The 21,117-nt window shown below is 50.8% G+C and overlaps 2 protein-coding genes across 2 annotated transcripts in view; one reads left to right on the forward strand and one right to left on the reverse strand.

Annotated features, from left to right (window-relative positions):
* LOC149428412 (uncharacterized) overlaps nucleotides 1-19,561 on the forward strand; it is a 24,286-nt gene extending 4,725 nt beyond the window's left edge. The window contains exons 4-5 of the mRNA XM_089667443.1: nucleotides 18,577-18,769; nucleotides 19,258-19,561. The gene's annotated coding sequence lies outside the window, so the exon portion shown is untranslated. The remainder of the gene's footprint in view (nucleotides 1-18,576; nucleotides 18,770-19,257) is intronic.
* LOC149428413 (protein kinase C theta type-like) lies at nucleotides 13,044-21,104 on the reverse strand. Its single transcript, XM_089667442.1, has 8 exons — nucleotides 20,918-21,104; nucleotides 19,248-19,360; nucleotides 18,583-18,753; nucleotides 17,073-17,218; nucleotides 16,687-16,780; nucleotides 14,897-15,061; nucleotides 14,414-14,545; nucleotides 13,044-13,184 (listed from the first exon to the last, which is right to left on the reverse strand). Exons 1-8 carry the CDS (start codon nucleotides 21,102-21,104, stop codon nucleotides 13,044-13,046), a joined length of 1,149 nt encoding a protein of 382 aa, XP_089523568.1.
* Nucleotides 21,105-21,117: the final 13 nt, after the last annotated feature.

The raw sequence follows: 21,117 nt of genomic DNA on the forward strand, positions 1-21,117 counted from the left end.
AGCGATCGGTGGTGAGATGTATCCCTCGGACACAGCTCCTCACCGATCCGGGTAAAGAGCTGATGACATTGGCTCTTTACCATGTGATCAGCTGTGTCCAATCATAGTTGATCACATGTAAACAAATGCCAGTTGATCACATGTAAACAAATGCCAGTTATCGGCATTTCCATTCCTCAGCGCTGTCAGTGTGTGAGGGAAGGAACGCCGATAACTGGCATTCCTGTAACAGGACATTTACACTGATCAGAACACTGATCATCCGTGTATAGTATTTACATTAAGTTCATCTTTTTATTTCTCATGAAAAGGCAAACTTACCCTTTAACTGAATAAGGAAATACTGAGAGTTAAAGGGGTTGATTTACTAAAACTGGAGAGTGCAAAATCTGGCGCAGCTCTGCATAGAAACCAATCGGCTTCAAGGTTTTATTGTCAATGCTTCATTTAACAAGCTGTAGTTAGATGCTGATTGGCTGCCACGCACAGCTGACCCAGATGTTGAACTCTCCAGTTTTAGTGAATCAGCCGCAAATTGTTATCAATATAATAAGTAATTTCCGGAACTATTTGTATCAACTAAACATATTAGCAGATTGTAGAGTTTGCTGGGCCTGAGGAAGGATTGGTTGTGATTCGAAAATTGCTGCCAATTTTGTTTCATGTTATAACCATATGGTGACTGTAAGTTCATGTCCAATAATAACTTGTAGTAAGTCTCCTCAAATCGGTCACAAATGACTGCTACTGGGTAGTGGGTGAGGTTTAGGGGATGGGGTTAGACATACAGGGTGGTATTTAGGAGTGGAGTTAGGGATACAGGGTTGCAGTTAGGGGTGGGGTTAGGGATACAGGGTGACAGGGGTGGGGTTAGGGGGTAGGAGTTACCAATCAAAAACAATTATAAGAACTTTTTTGTCTACTTGTGGTTCTGTGTGGTAAGTATTGTGATCCTGCTTCCCCCCCCCCCCCCCCTCCAAACCCCCCCAGTGAAAGCTGCACGTACACCAGGAAGTTGCTGATTAATGCTGGAGGGATTGTATTCAGTTTGTAAAATATACAGAAAAAAAAAAGACGAGTAGAAGTAAGGTGAAATATTTATTGGAATAGATCTAGTTGGTGATGGCGGAACTTCCTGCCTCATGTTGGCATCTGCATCAAAGAAATCCCTCTCTGGCCAGTCCCTACTCTGCTCTGCAAAAATCCAAATACTCCAGGGCTTTAGTGCTCCATATGGAATATCCAAGGGCTTTAGTGTTCCTTATTAGTGCCCCCTATGGAATATCCAGGGGCTATAGTGCCCCCTATGGAATATCCAGGGGCTATATTGTATATATATAGTGCCCCCCTCTATAGAATATCCAGTAGATATAGCGCCCCCTATGAAATATACAAAGGCTATTGCACCCCCTATGGAATAGAAGGTGGCTATAGCTCCCCCTATGGAATAGCCGGTGGCTATAGCGCCCCCTGCGGAATACCTGGTGGCTATAGCGCCCCCTGCGGAATACCTGGTGGCTATAGCGCCCCCTGCGGAATACCTGGTGGCTATAGCGCCCCCTGCGGAATACCTGGTGGCTATAGCGCCCCCTGCGGAATACCTGGTGGCTATAGCGCCCCCTGCGGAATAGCCGGTGGCTATAATGCCCCCTATTATATAACCGGTGCATATAGTGCCCGCTATGGAATATACAGAAGCTACAGTGCCCCCTATGGAATATGCAGGGGCTATAGTGCCCCCTATGGAATATCCAGGGGCTATAGTGCCCCCTATGGAATATCCAGGGGCTATATTGTATATATATAGTGCCCCCCTCTATAGAATATCCAGTAGATATAGCGCCCCCTATGAAATATACAAAGGCTATTGCACCCCCTATGGAATAGCCGGTGGCTATAGCTCCCCCTATGGAATAGCCGGTGGCTATAGCGCCCCCTGCGGAATACCTGGTGGCTATAGCGCCCCCTGCGGAATACCTGGTGGCTATAGCGCCCCCTGCGGAATACCTGGTGGCTATAGCGCCCCCTGCGGAATACCTGGTGGCTATAGCGCCCCCTGCGGAATACCTGGTGGCTATAGCGCCCCCTGCGGAATACCTGGTGGCTATAGCGCCCCCTGCGGAATACCTGGTGGCTATAGCGCCCCCTGCGGAATACCTGGTGGCTATAGCGCCCCCTGCGGAATACCTGGTGGCTATAGCGCCCCCTGCGGAATACCTGGTGGCTATAGCGCCCCCTGCGGAATACCTGGTGGCTATAGCGCCCCCTGCGGAATACCTGGTGGCTATAGCGCCCCCTGCGGAATACCTGGTGGCTATAGCGCCCCCTGCGGAATACCTGGTGGCTATAGCGCCCCCTGCGGAATACCTGGTGGCTATAGCGCCCCCTGCGGAATACCTGGTGGCTATAGCGCCCCCTGCGGAATACCTGGTGGCTATAGCGCCCCCTGCGGAATACCTGGTGGCTATAGCGCCCCCTGCGGAATACCTGGTGGCTATAGCGCCCCCTGCGGAATACCTGGTGGCTATAGCGCCCCCTGCGGAATACCTGGTGGCTATAGCACCCACTGCGGAATAGCCGGTGGCTATAATGCCCCCTATTATATAACCGGTGCATATAGTGCCCCCTATGGAATATACAGAAGCTACAGTGCCCCCTATGGAATATGCAGGGGCTATAGAACCTCCTATAGAAAATATCCAGTGGATATAATTCCCCCTTTGGAATATCCAGGGGCTATCGCGCCTCTATGGAGTATCTAGTGGTTATAGTGCCCCCCCCCCCGGAGTATCCAGTAGATATATTGACCCTATGAAATATCCAGTGGCTATAGTCCCCCTATGGAACAGCCAGTGGCTATAGCGCCCCCTGTGGAATAGCCAGTGGATATAGTGCTTCCTATGGAATAGTCGGATTTAGCGCCCCCTGTGGATTAGCCAGTGCCTATAGTGCTTCCTATGGAATAGTCGGTGGATATAGTGCCCCCTATGGTATAGCTGGTGGATATAGCCCTTCCTATGGAATAGTCGGTGGATATAGCGCCCCCTGTGGAATAGCCGGTGGATATAGTGCTTCCTATGGAATAGTCGGTGGATATAGTGCCCCCTATGGTATAGCTGGTGGATATAGTGCCCCCTGTGGAATAGCCAGTGCCTATAGTGCCCCCTGTGGAATAGCCAGTGCCTATAGTGCCCCCTGTGGAATAGCCAGTGGCTATAGTGCTTCCTATGGAATAGTCGGTGGATATAGCGCCCCCTGTGGAATAGCCGGTGGATATAGTGCTTCCTATGGAATAGTCGGTGGATATAGTGCCCCCTATGGTATAGCTGGTGGATATAGTGCCCCCTGTGGAATAGCCAGTGCCTATAGTGCCCCCTGTGGAATAGCCAGTGCCTATAGTGCCCCCTGTGGAATAGCCAGTGGCTATAGTGCTTCCTATGGAATAGTCGGTGGATATAGTGCCCCCTGAGGAATAGCAGTGCCTATAGTGCTTCCTATGTGTGCCACCACTTGTTAACACTAAATATTCCGGATTAACCCTCTGCACTCTGCTGTGCTTTCTAGCAAACGTTTCACAAAAACAGGGATTTTTAGTTCACATACATTGCAATGCATGTTTAAGCCAGCCAACTGCGTCAAAGTAATCCCTCTCTGGCCAGTCCCTACCTGCCTCCCTTCACCGATCCTGCGGTCCCGGCTGTATCACCGCTCCTTCCCTTCCTGCTTTCACACGACACACTGAGAGCATCAGGAGCCTCACTTGTAATGTCTTGCCGTTGCGCAGGCACCTCTGCTCTTGCATTAAAGCACAACTTCATATGAAAAGGGAAGTTCTGCTCCCCCATCCCCATTATTGAAGATTTTATTTTTTTTTGCAGGGAGTGGGCACCTATTTCTTACAGGCACCCACCTCCCCCTCACCGTCTGCAACCTCCTAGGGACTTGTCATAGGTCCCAGGAGGCTGCGGGATCAGTCTGAAAGCATGAGCGTCTCGCACATTGGAAGGCCAGCTGTGAAACACCAGGAGGTGAAAGCCAGCTTCCCACAAGCAAGATGGCGGTGCCAGTGCTGGGGACCCAAAAAGACCAGCAAAGAACCAACCCGGGCGATGGCAGCGCTGGATCCCTGGGCTGCTAAGTGTCTGTGTATTAAATGCAGCTACACTATTTGTGGCTGCTGACTTTTATGGTTTTTTTATAACTGACTGGAACTCCTCTTTGACCACTTCCTCTCCTTGGAATGCACTCGTATGTCCCAGGGGAACAAGTGGTATTGTGCTCTTTTCTCATATATTTCAGGTACTTAGATAGCTCCATGAATTTACGCCGCGCTTTACATATATATTGTGCATTCACATCAGTCCCTAACACTCAAGGATCGTAGAATCTATGATCTCTGACTCGCATTCATACATACTAGGGCCAATTTAGACAGGAGCCAATTAACCTACCAGCATATCTTTGGAGTGTGGGAGGAAACCGGAGTACCCGGAGGAAACCCACACAGGCACAGGGAGAACATGCAAACTCCAGGCAGGTAGTGCCATGGATGGAATTTGAACTGACGGCCCAAGTTCTGCCAGGCGGAAATTCTAACCACTTAACCACTGTGCTGCCCATTACATTAAAAGCAGAACTTTACCTGAAAAGGGAAGTTCCACTCATATCTTCAGTTTTTCCTGCCGTGGTATGAATACACTTCACAGCCACAGCAGGAGGGATATTTAATGGCCTCCTTTCAAAGTCATTGGCCTTGCAGCGCTTACAGTCATGCAGACACCCCCAGCCTTGCATTAAAGCATAAGTTCTGCTCATCCTCACTTTTTTTTTTATAACTGACCGGAGCTCCTCTTTAACCACTTTCCTTCACTAGGACGTACCTGTACGTTCCAGGGGAACAAGCTGTGGTGTATTTCTGTTTTGTGCTGCCCTAGGCAAGACTAAAATCGGGCACCCCCCCATCTAAATGAGAGAGAGAGAGATGGGAGAGGAGGGAGAGAGGGGGGGGGGTAGAGAGGAGGGAGAGAGAGAGGAGGGAGGGAGAAAGAGAGGAGGAAGAGAGAGATGAGAGGGGGGAAGAGAGAGATGGGAGTGAGAGAGAGGGGGGAGAGAGAGTGGAGGAAGAGAGGGAGGGGTCCCTGGCACTGCCATCTTGGATGAAGGAGGCCAGCTTTGCCTTCCTGGAGTTTCACAGCCGGCTTCCCACTCTGCATTGTGCTGCACACTTTGCACATTCAGACTAGTCCTGCAACTTCCTGGGATCCGTGACATGTCCCTAGGAGGTTGCAGATGGTGAGGGGGGGAGCGAACTTCCGCTCTGCTCCCCTACGTGGGACTGGGAACCTGCCAGGAATAGGCACCAGCTCCCAGCCAAAAACAAAACAATCTTCAATGATGAAAGAGGAGGGGGGAGGGAGAGGATGAGCGGAACTTCACTTTTCAGGTGAAGTTGCCCTTAATCCAAGAGCGGGGTGTAAGCACTTGTTCCCAGGGACGTATTTGCTGGGAGACAAACAAGGCATCTGCCTTGGGCGGCACCTTTCAGGGGGGCGGCATCGCCCCCAAGCAGATGGGACCAGTGCTGTCGATGCAAAGGGCTGTGCTTGGCTAGGGGGGCATGCTCGTGTGTGCTAGAGCGGGGTGTGTTCGGGCGGGTTCGTGTGTGCTCGGCGGCGAGGATAGGTGAGGAGACAAAGAACCATGGGGCGGCGGCGGCTGTGGAGGAGCATACAGTAGCTGACCGCATGCAGGAGATGGATAGGGGAGGTGACCGGCGGCACACAGAGCAAAAGAGAAATGCACGGTGCTCTATGTGCCACCCAGCCCCCTCTCCAGCCGGCTCCATGGCTGACAGGTTCTTTGTCTCCTCACCTATCCTCGCCGCCGAGCACACACGAACCCGCCCGAACACACCCCGCTCTAGCACACACGAGCATGCCCCCCGAGCCAAGCACAGCCCTTTGCATCAACAGCACTGGTCCCATCTGCTTGGGGGCGATGCCGCCCCCCTGAAAGGTGCCGCCCAAGGCAGATGCCTTGTTTGCCTCCCAGCAGATACGTCCCTGGGAACAAGTGCTTACACCCCGCTCTTGGACTAAGGGCAACTTCACCTGAAAAGTGAAGTTCCGCTCATCCTCCTCCTCCCCCCTCCTCCTCCCCCCTCCTCTTTCATCATTGAAGATTGTTTTGTTTTTGGCTGGGAGCTGGTGCCTATTCCTGACAGGTTCTCAGTCCCACGTAGGGGAGCAGAGCGGAAGTTCGCTCCCCCCTCACCAGCTGCAACCTCCTAGGGACATGTCACGGATCCCAGGAAGTTGCAGGACTAGTCTGAATGTGCAAAGTGTGCAGCACAATGCAGAGTGGGAAGCCGGCTGTGAAACTCCAGGAAGGCACAGCTGGCCTCCTTCATCCAAGATGGCAGTGCCAGGGACCCCAATACTGGCAAAGAACCGGCCCAGGTGATGACGGCACTGGATCCCTGGACTGCTAAGTGTCTGTGAATTAAAAGCAGCTACACTATTTATAGCTGCTGACTTTTACTTTTTTTTTTTATAACCGGAGCTCCTCTTTAACCACTTCCCCTCCCTAGGACGTACCTGTACATTCCAGGGGAACAAGTGATTACACCCCACCCTTGCATTAAAGGGGAACTGCACCTGAAAAGAGAAGTTCTGCTCATCCTCTCCCTCCCCCTCCTCTTTTTCATTATTGATGATTGTTTTGTTTTTGGCTGGGGGTGGGCACCTAAGTACCCACCCCCACCTAGTCCAGCAGAGTGGAAGTTCGCTCTCCCCCCCCCCCCCCCCCCATCACTGTCTGCAACCTCCTAGGGATGCATCATAGGTCCCAGGAGGCTGCGGAACCAGTCATCAACGTGCAGTGCGTATCGCGCACCAGGAAGTCACAGCTGGCTTCCAGTAATTCAAGATGGCGGTGCCAGGGTCCCGAAGATTTGCAAAGAACCTGGCGCTGGATCCCTGGGCTGCTAAGTGTCTGAATATTGAAAGCAGCTTCAGTATTTGTACCTGCTGACTTTTACTTATTTTTTTATAATTGACTGGAGCTCCTCTTTAACCACTTCCCCTCCCTAGGACGTACCTGTACATTCCAGGGGAACAAGTGATTACACCCCACCCTTGCATTAAAGGGGAACTGCACCTGAAAAGAGAAGTTCTGCTCATCCTCTCCTTCCCCCTCCTCTTTTTCATTATTGATGATTGTTTTGTTTTTGGCTGGGGGTGGGCACCTAAGTACCCACCCCCACTTAGTCCAGCAGAGTGGAAGTTGGCTCCCCCCCCCCCCCCCCATCACTGTCTGCAACCTCCTAAGGACATGTCATGGGGATGCGTTATAGGTCTCAGGAGGCTGCGGAACCACTCTGAATGTGCAGTGCAGGAGGTCACAGCTGGCGTCCAGTAATTCAAGATGGCGGTGCCAGGGTCCCGAAGACTTGCAAAGAACTCTCCCATGTGATGACGGTGCTGGATCCCTGGGCTGCTAATTGTCTGAATATTGAAAGCAGCTTCAGTATTTGTACCTGCTGACTTTTACTTACTTTTTTATAACTGACCGGAGCTCCTCTTTAACCACTTCCCCTCCCTAGGACGTACCTGTACGTCCCTGGGAACAAGTGCTTACACCCCCGCTCTTGGATTAAGGGGAACTGCACCTGAAAAGTGAAGTTCCTCTCCCTCCCCCTCCCCTTTCATCATTGAAGATTGTTTTGTTTTTGGCTGGGAGCTGGTGCCTATTCCTGACAGGTTCTCAGTCCCACGTAGGGGAGCAGAGCGGAAGTTCACTCCCCCCTCACCATCTGCAACCTCCTAGGGACATGTCACGGATCCCAGGAAGTTGCAGGACTAGTCTGAATGTGCAAAGTGTCCAGCACAATGCACAGTGGGAAGCCGGCTGTGAAACTCCACGAAGGCGCAGCTGGCCTCCATCATCCAAGATGGCAGTGCCAGGGACCCCAATACTGGCAAAGAACCGGCCCAGGTGATGACGGCGCTGGATCCCTGGGCTGCTAAGTGTCTGTGAATTAAAAGCAGCTACAATATTTATAGCTGCTGACTTTTACTTTTTTTTTTTTTATAACCGGAGCTCCTCTTTAACCACTTCCCCTCCCTAGGACGTACCTGTACATTCCAGGGGAACAAGTGATTACACCCCACCCTTGCATTAAAGGGGAACTGCACCTGAAAAGAGAAGTTCTGCTCATCCTCTCCCTCCCCCTCCTCTTTCATTATTAAAGATTGTTTTGTTTTTGGTTGGGGGTGGGCACCTAAGTACCCACCCCCACTTAGCCCAGCAGAGTGGAAGTTCCCCCCCCCCCCCCCCCGTCACTGTCTGCAACCTCCTAAGGACATGTCATAGGGATGCGTCATAGGTCCCAGGAGGCTGCGGAACCACTCTGAATGTGCGGTGCAGGAGGTCACAGCTGATGTCCAGTAATTCAAGATGGCGGTGCCAGGGTCCTGAAGATTTGCAAAGAACCTGGCGCTGGATCCCTGGGCTGCTAAGTGTCTGAATATTGAAAGCAGCTTCAGTATTTGTACCTGCTGACTTTTACTTACTTTTTTATAACTGACCGGAGCTCCTCTTTAACCACTTCCCCTCCCTAGGGCGTACCTGTACATTCCAGGGGAACAAGTGATTACACCCCACCCTTGCATTAAAGGGGAACTGCACCTGAAAAGAGAAGTTCTGCTCATCCTCTCCCTCCCCCTCCTCTTTCATTATTGATGATTGTTTTGTTTTTGGCTGGGGGTGGGCACCTAAGTACCCACCCCCACCTAGTCCAGCAGAGTGGAAGTTCGCTCCCCCCCCCCCCCCCCCCCCCATCACTGTCTGCAACCTCCTAGGGATGCATCATAGGTCCCAGGAGGCTGCGGAACCAGTCATCAACGTGCAGTGCGTATCGCGCACCAGGAAGTCACAGTTGGCTTCCAGTAATTCAAGATGGCGGTGCCAGGGTCCCGAAGATTTGCAAAGAACCTGGCGCTGGATCCCTGGGCTGCTAAGTGTCTGAATATTGAAAGCAGCTTCAGTATTTGTACCTGCTGACTTTTACTTATTTTTTTATAATTGACTGGAGCTCCTCTTTACCACTTCCCCTCCCTAGGACGTACCTGTACATTCCAGGGGAACAAGTGATTACACCCCACCTGTGCATTAAAGGGGAACTGCACCTGAAAAGAGAAGTTCTGCTCATCCTCTCCTTCACCCTTTTCTTTCAATATTGATGATTGTTTTGTTTTTGGCTGGGGGTGGGCACCTAAGTACCTACCCCCACTTAGTCCAGCAGAGTGGAAGTCCCCCCCCCCGTCACTGTCTGCAACCTCCTAAGGACATGTCATAGGGATGCGTCATAGGTCCCAGGAGGCTGCGGAACCACTCTGTGCGGTGCAGGAGGTCACAGCTAATGTCCAGTAATTCAAGATGGCGGTGCCAGGGTCTCGAAGACTTGCAAAGCACTCTCCCATGTGATGACGGCGCTGGATCCCTGGGCTGCTAAGTGTCTGAATATTGAAAGTAGCTTCAATATTTGTACCTGCTGAAATTTACTTTTTTTTTTTATAACTGACCGGAGCTCCTCTTTAACCATTTCCCCTCCCTAGGACGTACCTGTACGTCCCTGGGAACAAGTGATTACACCCCCGCTCTTGGATTAAGGGGAACTGCACCTGAAAAGTGAAGTTCCACTCATCCTCTCCCTCCCCCTCCTCTTTCATCATTGAAGATTGTTTTGTTTTTGGCTGGGAGCTGGTACCTATTCCTGACAGGTTCCCAGTCCCACGTAGGGGAGCAGAGCGGAAGTTCGCTCCCCCCTCACCATCTGCAACCTCCTAGGGACATGTCACGGATCCCAGGAAGTTGCAGGACTAGTCTGAATGTGCAAAGTGTCCAGCACAATGCACAGTGGGAAGCCGGCTGTGAAACTCCAGGAAGGCGCAGCTGGCCTCCTTCATCCAAGATGGCAGTGCCAGGGACCCCAATACTGGCAAAGAACCGGCCCAGGTGATGACGGCGCTGGATCCCTGGACTGCTAAGTGTCTGTGAATTAAAAGCAGCTACACTATTTATAGCTGCTGACTTTTACTTTTTTTTTTTTTATAACCGGAGCTCCTCTTTAACCACTTCCCCTCCCTAGGACGTACCTGTACATTCCAGGGGAACAAGTGTTTACACCCCACCCTTGCATTAAAGGGGAACTTCACCTGAAAAGAGAAGTTCTGCTCAACCTCTCCCTCCCCCTCCTCTTTCATTATTAAAGATTGTTTTGTTTTTGGTTGGGGGTGGGCACCTAAGTACCCACCCCCACTTAGCCCAGCAGAGTGGAAGTTCCCCCCCCCCCCCCCCCCCCCGTCACTGTCTGCAACCTCCTAAGGACATGTCATAGGGATGCGTCATAGGTCCCAGGAGGCTGCGGAACCACTCTGAATGTGCAGTGCAGGAGGTCACAGCTGATGTCCAGTAATTCAAGATGGCGATGCCAGGGTCTCGAAGACTTGCAAAGAACTCTCCCATGTGATGACGGTGCTGGATCCCTGGGCTGCTAAGTGTCTGAACATTGAAAGCAGCTTCAGTATTTGTACCTGCTGACTTTTACTTTTTTTTTTATAACTGACCGGAGCTCCTCTTTAACCATTTCCCCTCCCTAGGACGTACCTGTACATTCCAGGGGAACAAGTGCTTACACCCCCGCTCTTGGATTAAGGGGAACTGCTCCTGAAAATGGAAGTTCCGCTCATCCTCCTCCTCCCCCCTCCTCTTTCATCATTGAAGAAAGTTTTGTTTTTGGCTGGGAGCTGGTGCCTATTCCTGACAGGTTCCCAGTCCCACGTAGGGGAGCAGAGCGGAAGTTCGCTCCCCCCTCACCATCTGCAACCTCCTAGGGACATGTCACGGATCCCAGGAAGTTGCAGGACTAGTCTGAATGTGCAAAGTGTGCAGCACAATGCACAGTGGGAAGCCGGCTGTGAAACTCCAGGAAGGCACAGCTGGCCTCCTTCATCCAAGATGGCAGTGCCAGGGACCCCAATACTGGCAAAGAACCGGCCCAGGTGATGACGGCGCTGGATCCCTGGACTGCTAAGTGTCTGTGAATTAAAAGCAGCTACACTATTTATAGCTGCTGACTTTTACTTTTTTTTTAACTGACCGGAGCTCCTCTTTAACCACTTCCCCTCCCTAGGACGTACCTGTACATTCCAGGGGAACAAGTGATTACACCCCACCCTTGCATTAAAGGGGAACTGCACCTGAAAAGAGAAGTTCTGCTCATCCTCTCCCTCCCCCTCCTCTTTCATTATTGATGATTGTTTTGTTTTTGGCTGGGGGTGGGCACCTAAGTACCTACCCCCACTTAGTCCAGCAGAGTGGAAGTTCGCTCCCCCCCCCCATCACTGTCTGCAACCTCCTAGGGATGCATCATAGGTCCCAGGAGGCTGCGGAACCAGTCATCAACGTGCAGTGCGTATCGCGCACCAGGAAGTCACAGCTGGCTTCCAGTAATTCAAGATGGCGGTGCCAGGGTCCCGAAGATTTGCAAAGAACCTGGCGCTGGATCCCTGGGCTGCTAAGTGTCTGAATATTGAAAGCAGCTTCAGTATTTGTACCTGCTGACTTTTACTTATTTTTTTATAATTGACTGGAGCTCCTCTTTACCACTTCCCCTCCCTAGGACGTACCTGTACATTCCAGGGGAACAAGTGATTACACCCCACCTGTGCATTAAAGGGGAACTGCACCTGAAAAGAGAAGTTCTGCTCATCCTCTCCTTCACCCTTTTCTTTCATTATTGATGATTGTTTTGTTTTTGGCTGGGGGTGGGCACCTAAGTACCTACCCCCACTTAGTCCAGCAGAGTGGAAGTCCCCCCCCCCCCTTATCCCCATCACTGTCTGCAACCTCCTAAGGACATGTCATAGGGATGCGTCATAGGTCCCAGGAGGCTGCGGAACCACTCTGAATGTGCGGTGCAGGAGGTCACAGCTAATGTCCAGTAATTCAAGATGGCGGTGCCAGGGTCCCGAAGACTTGCAAAGAACTCTCCCATGTGATGACGGCGCTGGATCCCTGGGCTGCTAAGTGTCTGAATATTGAAAGTAGCTTCAATATTTGTACCTGCTGATATTTACTTTTTTTTTTTATAACTGACCGGAGCTCCTCTTTAAGCACTTCCCCTCCCTAGGACGTACCTGTACGTTCCAGGGGAACAAGTGCTTACACCCCCGCTCTTGGATTAAGGGGAACTGCACCTGAAAAAGGAAGTTCCACTCATCCTCCTCCTCCCCCTCCTCTTTCATCATTGAAGATTGTTTTGATTTTGGCTGGGAACTGGTACCTATTCCTGACAGGTTCCCAGTCCCACGTAGGGGAGCAGAGCGGAAGTTCGCTCCCCCCTCACCATCTGCAACCTCCTAGGGACATGCTGATTTTAATGGTGGTAGATGTTTGAGAAAGAACACTGGGCGTGAGACGCCTAGCAGTGTATGTCGGTTCCCATAAGCCAGTGCTTGACAAATTTGTCTAGGAGCATTCTAAAAAAGCTAGGAGCCAGTTTTCTCCCAAATCCCCCCTCCTACCGTAAATCCTCCCTCCAAAACCCTCCCCCAGCGTCAATCCTCCCCCCAAATCCCCCCTCCAGCGTAAATCCTCCCTTCAAATCCCCCCTGCTACCGTAAATCCTCCCTTCAATTCCCCCCTCCTACCGTAAATCCTCCCCTCAAATCCCTCCTCCTACCGTAAATCCTCCCTTCAATTCCCCCCTCCTACCGTAAATCCTCCCTTCAAATCCCCCCTCTTACCGTAAATCCTCCCTTCAAATCCCCCCTCCTACCGTAAATCCTCCCTTCAATTCCCCCCTCCTACCGTAAATCCTCTTTTCAATTCCCCCCTCCTACCGTAAATCCTCCCTTCAATTCCCCCCTCCTACCATAAATCCTCCCCTCACATCCCTCCTTCTGCTGTAAATCCCCACTCCTAGCTCCTTTGTCAAGCCCTGCTATATGCTATCAGCTACACCCTGGCGTGTTTTGGATTTATCGTAGCTTCTGCATGGCTTTCCATTGATCACTTTCATATGCAAAGCCATGGAAGTTCACCTCTGTCCTGGTTGGAGAACCGTCTTCATCCATGAGTTCTTCCAGTGATACTTTATTCCTTGTTACATGTCTGAGGCTCTGCAATAGAAATAGAGAAAACAATTAGATCCGTGATTGATTAGAAGAAATCCCTTTATGTACTCTGGGGGCCGTACCTCCCCCCCCCTGCTCCCTGAGGCTGTACCCCTTCCCCCCGATATGGGCCATCCAAGTCCATATGACTGCAATATCAGATACCAGCCACCACTGTGCATGAGCAAGGATGGGGCTCTTCACTATCAGAGTTGTGCAAACTACCTTCTGATAGGTTTATATCATCCCTTTATTTCACTTGAGAGTTGGGGTGAGAGCTCCCCTTAAGTCTGCAAACTACTGTCCTCTCTAGTGTCCCAGCTCCTGAGTGCGCGACAGTATCAAATACTAGAGCCCTGTAGGGAAGAGAAATGTATCTACAGCGCTCTGGTATTTGTTGCAGTCATGTACACTCAGGAGTTGGGAGACAGCGCTGTCAGACCTCAGGTGACTCCTCCCCCAAGTCTACAGGTGACTCTCCCCCAAGTCTACAGGTGACCCTTCCCCCAGGTCTACAGGTGACCCTTCCCCCAGGTCTACAGGTGACCCTTCCCCCAGGTCTACAGGTGACCCTTCCCCCAGGTCTACAGGTGACCCCTTCCCCCAGGTCTACAGGTGACCCCTTCCCCCAGGTCTACAGGTGACCCCTTCCCCCAGGTCTACAGGTGACCCCTTCCCCCAGGTCTACAGGTGACCCCTTCCCCCAGGTCTACAGGTGACCCATTCCCCCAGGTCTACAGGTGACCCATTCCCCCAGGTCTACAGGTGACCCCTTCCCCCAGGTCTACAGGTGACCCCTTCCCCCAGGTCTACAGGTGACCCCTTCCCCCAGGTCTACAGGTGACCCCTTCCCCCAGGTCTACAGGTGACCCCTTCCCCCAGGTCTACAGGTGACCCCTTCCCCCAGGTCTACAGGTGACTCCTCCCCCAGGTCTACAGGTGACTCCTCCCCCAGGTCTACAGGTGACTCCTCCCCCAGGTCTACAGGTGACTCCTCCCCCCCGAAGGCTCTCAACCCGAAGAGTCAGATACAAAGTAAATCTAAGGTGGACAATGCTGCACAATGATAAGTGGAGACGGAATATTCAGATTCTTTCATAAGTCTGGGTTTGCCGGCTCCTTTTGCAGCGCAATGATATGTCTCACATCAATTCTTTCTTCTATAACTACAACCCCCCCCCCCCCCTCCCCTCCAGAGTGTCATGATGGGTCCCACTGATCGAATATATACTTACCTTTCGTCGTACAAAGAATGGCGGACTTGACTCTCTCGCCTCCACCTCCTCCCAATTTATGATTCGGAAAAACGGGTGGTCTCTGATGTTGCTGGCGGTCGCTATGCGCACAGTTTTGTCTTGGCAGATCAGCTACGGGAAAACAAAAAGAAAACAGAAAAACATAAGATGATGGTAATCACACAAACGTTGCCTTTATAACGGCCTGCAGAAGAGTTCTGCAATTCACAGCCTAGTAATAAAATGAAAAGTGCAGTGTGGAGTATGTGGCCGCTGCTTATAATGCTGCCAAAAATGCTTCCTCATAGGACGAGAGTGCTGTCACATGGAATTTTTCAGGGTCATGTGACTTCCTAGCGTGCTTTTCTTTTTCCCCCAAAGTCCTAAAGCAAGCGAAGCACAAACCGCATAAGGCGCACTGACTCTTTGGCTGAGACTATATGACTACTTTACTTGTCCCGCTGGGATGGTGTCACTACTTACCTTGTCTATCAGATCCAGGAGGTCGGGGTCGATGTCGGGTGGGTACAATGGCAGCACACAGTACATGCAATTGTCACGTGATCGATATGAAGGATAAGCACCAAAGGCCATCTCACACAACATGGTCCCCAGCCAGAAATAATCCATGTATGGCTCATACACAACCTGTGGGAAAATCAGAGAGAAGAGGATTAGGATGACAGGTCAGGATGGAAACCAGCATTACAACAAGTTTTCAATTTATACATTTGAATCCCCAGGGGCTGGATGGGGCCCCCCAGAACTGGACAGGACCCTCAGGGCCAGATGGTGGCTGGACGGGGTCCCCAGGACTGGACAGGATCCTGTATATAAGCCTGTATATACAGATTCTCTATAATCGCCCTGTACTGTATATACGGGTTCTCTATAATCTCCCTGTACTGTATATACGGGTTCTCTATAATCGCCCTGTACTGTATATACGGGTTCTCTATAATCTCCCTGTACTGTATATACGGGTTCTCTATAATCGCCCTGTTCTGTATATATACGGGTTCTCTATAATCTCCCTGTACTGTATATACAGGTTCTCTATAATTGCCCTGTACTGTATATACAGGTTCTCTATAATCTCCCTGTACTGTATATACAGGTTCTCTATAATCGCCCTCTGTATACAGGTTCTCTATAATCGCCCTGTACTGTATATACGGGTTCTCTATAATCGCCCTGTTCTGTATATACGGGTTCTCTATAATCGCCCTGTTCTGTATATACGGGTTCTCTATAATCGCCCTGTTCTGTATATACAGGTTCTCTATAATCGCCCTGTACTGTATATACAGGTTCTCTATAATCGCCCTGTACTGTATATACGGGTTCTCTATAATCGCCCTGTTCTGTATATACGGGTTCTCTATAATCGCCCTGTTCTGTATATACGGGTTCTCTATAATCGCCCTGTTCTGTATATACAGGTTCTCTATAATCGCCCTGTACTGTATATACGGGTTCTCTATAATCGCCCTGTTCTGTATATACAGGTTCTGTGGTTCGGGCCTAGTATGGATGATGATTGCTCTATGTACAGGTTCTCTATAATCTCCCTGTACTGTATATACAGGTTCTCTAAAAGTGCCCTGTTCTGTATATACGGGTTCTCTATAATTGCCCTCTGTATACAGGTTCTCTATAATTGCCCTGTACTGTATATACAGGTTCTCTATAATCTCCCTGTACTGTATATACAGGTTCTCTATAATCGCCCTGTACTGTATATACGGGTTCTCTATAATCGCCCTGTTCTGTATATACGGGTTCTCTATAATCGCCCTGTACTGTATATACGGGTTCTCTATAATCGCCCTGTTCTGTATATACGGGTTCTCTATAATCGCCCTGTACTGTATATACGGGTTCTCTATAATCGCCCTGTTCTGTATATACGGGTTCTCTATAATCGCCCTGTTCTGTATATACGGGTTCTCTATAATCGCCCTGTACTGTATATACGGGGTTCTCTATAATCGCCCTGTTCTGTATATACGGGTTCTCTATAATCGCCCTGTTCTGTATATACGGGTTCTCTATAATCGCCCTGTTCTGTATATACGGGTTCTCTATAATCGCCCTGTACTGTATATACGGGTTCTCTATAATCGCCCTGTTCTGTATATACAGGTTCTCTATAATCGCCCTGTTCTGTATATACGGGTTCTCTATAATCGCCCTGTACTGTATATACAGGTTCTGTGGTTCGGGCCTAGTATGGATGATGATTGCCCTGTGTATGGGCACATTGGACTTACCTTGCCTTCAGGCTTGTTGATTCTTGCGATGCCGAAGTCGGCGATCTTCAGGTGCCCGGAGCTGTCTTTCAGGATGTTGTCAAATTTTATGTCTCTGTGGAGAAAAAAAAAGTGTCAGCTCTGCAGTCCAGACAATGATCCCTCCCATATATCCAGTGTGACAGATCCATCCAGAGAGCAACATTAATAAAACTCCCTGTCCTAGCTCCGCCCCAACGATTCCACTCATCCAATCTGTATTCTTCCGTCCTCCTATCCCTATGTGTGCCGCCAGCAGAAGGGCCGCCATTGGATGGGGGAGGGAGAACGGGTAAGTGTGCACTGAGTATTAGGTGTTGGGGCAGCGGGGGGGGGGGGGGGGGGTGGAAGTGATAAATAGTACTTACCTGTGCACCACACCTCTGGAATGGATACACTGCAGGCCACACACCAGCTCTGCTGCCGTCCGTCTGATGGTGGTGACGTCACATCCCTCCGCGACGTCCATCAGATCTCCTCCATTCATAAACTCCATGACGTAGAAGACGTGACTCTGGGGGGGAACAGAAAGAAGGTCAGTGAGGGCGGCTCAGCCCAGAGGGTCCAAATGACAGTCACATGATATATATACTGCATGACATCCACCATACCTACCTACACCATATCCATACCTACCTACCTACCCATATCCATCCATCCATCCCACCTACACCATATATACTACCTACCTACACCATATCCATCCATCCATCCCTACCTACACGCATATCCATACTACCTACCTACACCATATCCATACCTACCTACCTACCTACACCATATCCATCCATCCATCCCTACCTACACCATATCCATACCTACCTACCTACACCATATCCATACCTACCTACCTACACCATATCCATCCATCCATCCATCCATCCCTACCTACACCATATCCATCCATCCATCCTACCTACACCATATCCATAGCTACCTACACCATATCCATCCATCCATCCATCCATCCATACCTACCTACACCATATCCATACCTACCTACCTACACCATATCCATCCATCCCTACCTACACCATATCCATAGCTACCTACACCATATCCATCCACCTATACCTACCTACACCATATCCATCCATCCATCCATCCCTACCTACACCATATTCCATAGCTACCTACACCATATCCATCCATCCATCCATCCATACCTACCTACACCATATCCATACCTACCTACCTACACCATATCCATACCTACCTACCTACACCATATCCATCCCTACCTACACCATATCCATAGCTACCTACACCATATCCATCCATCCATACCTACCTACACCATATCCATCCATCCATCCCTACCTACACCATATCCATACCTACCTACCTACACCATATCCATCTATCCATCCCTACCTACACCATATCCATAGCTACCTACACCATATCCATCCATCCATACCTACCTACACCATATCCATCCAGCCATCTATATCTACCTACACCGTATCCATATCTATCTATCTATCTATCTATCTATCTATCACATGTTCCGGGTGTCCTCCCTGTCATGTGACTCCTCTAGTCCAGTGACCTGACCTCCAGGTGGGTAGGAACGGTCACATGATTCTGGTGATCTGTCCATTCAGTCTCATCCAGCCAGTAAATCTACCAGCAGGGTTCTCACTGTAGGGGGTATCAGGGTGATCAGACTGCATTGTATAGCGCCACCTAATGTGGTGTGACAGTTACCAGGATGCCGGGGGTTGGGGGTCGGGTGAGGTCACTGAGCCAGCGATGTCACCGGACCGAGCTGTCCCGATCACAGGAGGACACGCAGAATGTTTGTACCGCTAGTGGTGTCATGGCATACATGCCGTTCATTTTATACTTTTCTTTTCTGAAAAAAAATAGACTTACCTCTGTCTGGAAGGTGGCGTAGGCGTGGGTACAGAAAGGACTGTCCGCCACTTTCTCCAGGACGTTGCGCTCTATCAGGGCGAGTTCCGCGCCGTCTGAAGCGATGAGCCTCTTATCCACGATCTTCACCGCCACCACCATGCTGCTTTCAATGTGAGTCGCCAGCACCACCTGTAGGAGAGAGAAGGTTAGTACATCATCGTTTTCCATGTGCTGTAGATGTAAGGTGTGTGGTGTATTCCCGCTTTGCTGTCTGAAGCGCAATCGACATTCGGATCGCCCTTCAGACAGCAATAGATAGGCGGCGGGAGGGATCCTCACCGTCTTTTAACCCCTGATTACCGGTGAACCGTGTGCATTGTGCGCGGTTGCACTGTTCATTTCAATCGGTCATGACGGGGGAGCATCATTCCTGCCGCCACTGCAAACTCCACCAAGCGGTTGACGGACTGTAAAAACGCAGCCCGGCCACGAGTTTTACTGACCCTCACAAGTGGAAACGAGGCCTGACATCAGTAATGAACATTCCCAGTGCTCTGTGCTGATTGGCTGCCTCCTGTGATGCTGAAAGAGTGGTGGAGCTGAGTGTATATGTTTATGCTGCCTCCATCACAATGTGTCCCCCGTGACTGTGCGCCCCTCAGCACTGATCTCTGTTTACTTACCATTCCATAGGCTCCGCATCCCAGGACTTTATGGTAGACGAAGCTCTCTGGACTCAGATTGGATCGTTCTTTTGGTGCCGCTTCTGGTCTGGTGGTGTCATTCAAGCCGTCTTCTGTAGAGAAAAAGAGAAATCCAGGTTATTGCCCCGCCCTCGTTCAGGTCTAATCGCTGCTCCCTATTGGTGATCGAAGTCTCCAGTACAGAGAGGAGTGTGAGCCGAGCGCAGTACAGAGGAGGCGGACTCCGCCCACAACTCATCATTCCATTGAAACCATTACATTGTCATCCAATCACCGATTACCTGCAGACCTGTCTATAGGTGTGTTCTAGGTCGGGTTATTGGGGGGGGGGGTAATTAAACTGATGCTGGCATGCTCAGCAATGGTGGAGGTTAAAGTTACATTGCAATGCCCAGCAATGTGTGTGGGGGGGGTATGGGGAAATTAAACTGATGCTGCCATGCCCATCAATGGGGAAGGGGGGGTGGGGGGGGTGGTATGTGGGGTTAAAGTTGGGGGGGAGGGTTAAAGTTACACTGACATGCCCAGCACTGTGGTGGGGGGGTTATGGGGTAATTAAACTGATGCTGGCATGCTCAGCAATAACGGGGGGAGCGTTTAAAGTTACACTGCAATGCCCAGCAATGTGTGTGGGGGGGGGGGGTGGTTGTTATGGGGAAATTAAACTCATGCTGCCCTGCCCACCAATGGGGGGGGGGGCGTGGTATGTGGGGTTTAAGTTACACTGCCATGCCCAGCAATGTGGGGGGAGGAGTTATTGGGTAATTAAACTGATGCCGCCATGCCTTAGCAATGGTGATGTGGGGGGGTTAAAGTTGCAATGTGGGGGGGGGGGGAGTTATGGGGTAATTAAACTGATGCCGCCATGCTTAGCAATGGTGATGGGGGGGAGGGTTAAAGTTACATTGTCATGCCCAGCAATGTGGGGGGGGGAGTTATGCGGAAATTAAACTGATGCTGCCATTCCCACCAATGAGAAAGGAGGGGTGGTATGTGGGGTTAAAGTTTGGTGGGGGTAAAGTTACACTTCCATGCCCATCAATGTGGGGGGGGGGGAGTTATGGGGAAATTAAACTCATGCTTCCATGCCCAGCAGTGTGGGGGGGTTAAAGTTACACTGCCATGCCCATCAATGTGTGTGTGTGGGGAGGGGGGGGTTATGGGGAATTTAAACTCATGCTGCCACTCAGCAATGGGGTGGTGGTATGTGGGGTTACACTGCAATGTGGGGGGGGGGGGAGTTATGGGGAAATTAAACCTGTGCAGCCATGCCCATCAATGCGGGGGGGTTTGGGAAATTAAACTCATGCCCAGCAATGGAGGGGGGGGGGGGAGGTAAGGTTACACTGCCATGCCCATCAATGTGGGGGGGGGGGGGGGGGGGGGTTTGGGAAATTAAGCTCATGCCCATCAATAAGAAGGGGGGATTAAGGAGAAATTAAATTCATGCTGCCATGCCCAGCAATGGAGGGAGTTAAACTTACACTGCCATGCCCAGCAATGGAGGAGGAGGGGGTTGGATGGGGGGTAAACAAACTGCCATGCCCAGCAGTGGGGGGGGGGGGTTGAACTGTCTTTGCCATCCCAAGCAATTGTGGGGGGGGGGGGGGGGGTGTTATGGGGACATTTGTTGATGGAACAATCAATACCTTTTTCATTCGTCTGCCTCTTCCTCATAGTCTCCTCTGCAGAGCTGTGTAGCTCCTCCCTGGCGGGTGTAATATCTGCTCCTCTTCCTGGGGACCAGACCTGCCGCCTCTGCAGAGGACTCTGCATCCTCCTCTCTGCTCCTCTTCCTGGGGACCAGACCTGCCGCCTCTGCGGAGGACTCTGCATCCTCCTCTCTGCT

Source organism: Staurois parvus, unplaced genomic scaffold, assembly GCF_062004578.1.
Source record: "Staurois parvus isolate SC_StPar_1 unplaced genomic scaffold, SC_StPar_1.0 ptg003257l, whole genome shotgun sequence".
NCBI lineage: Eukaryota > Metazoa > Chordata > Amphibia > Anura > Ranidae > Staurois > Staurois parvus.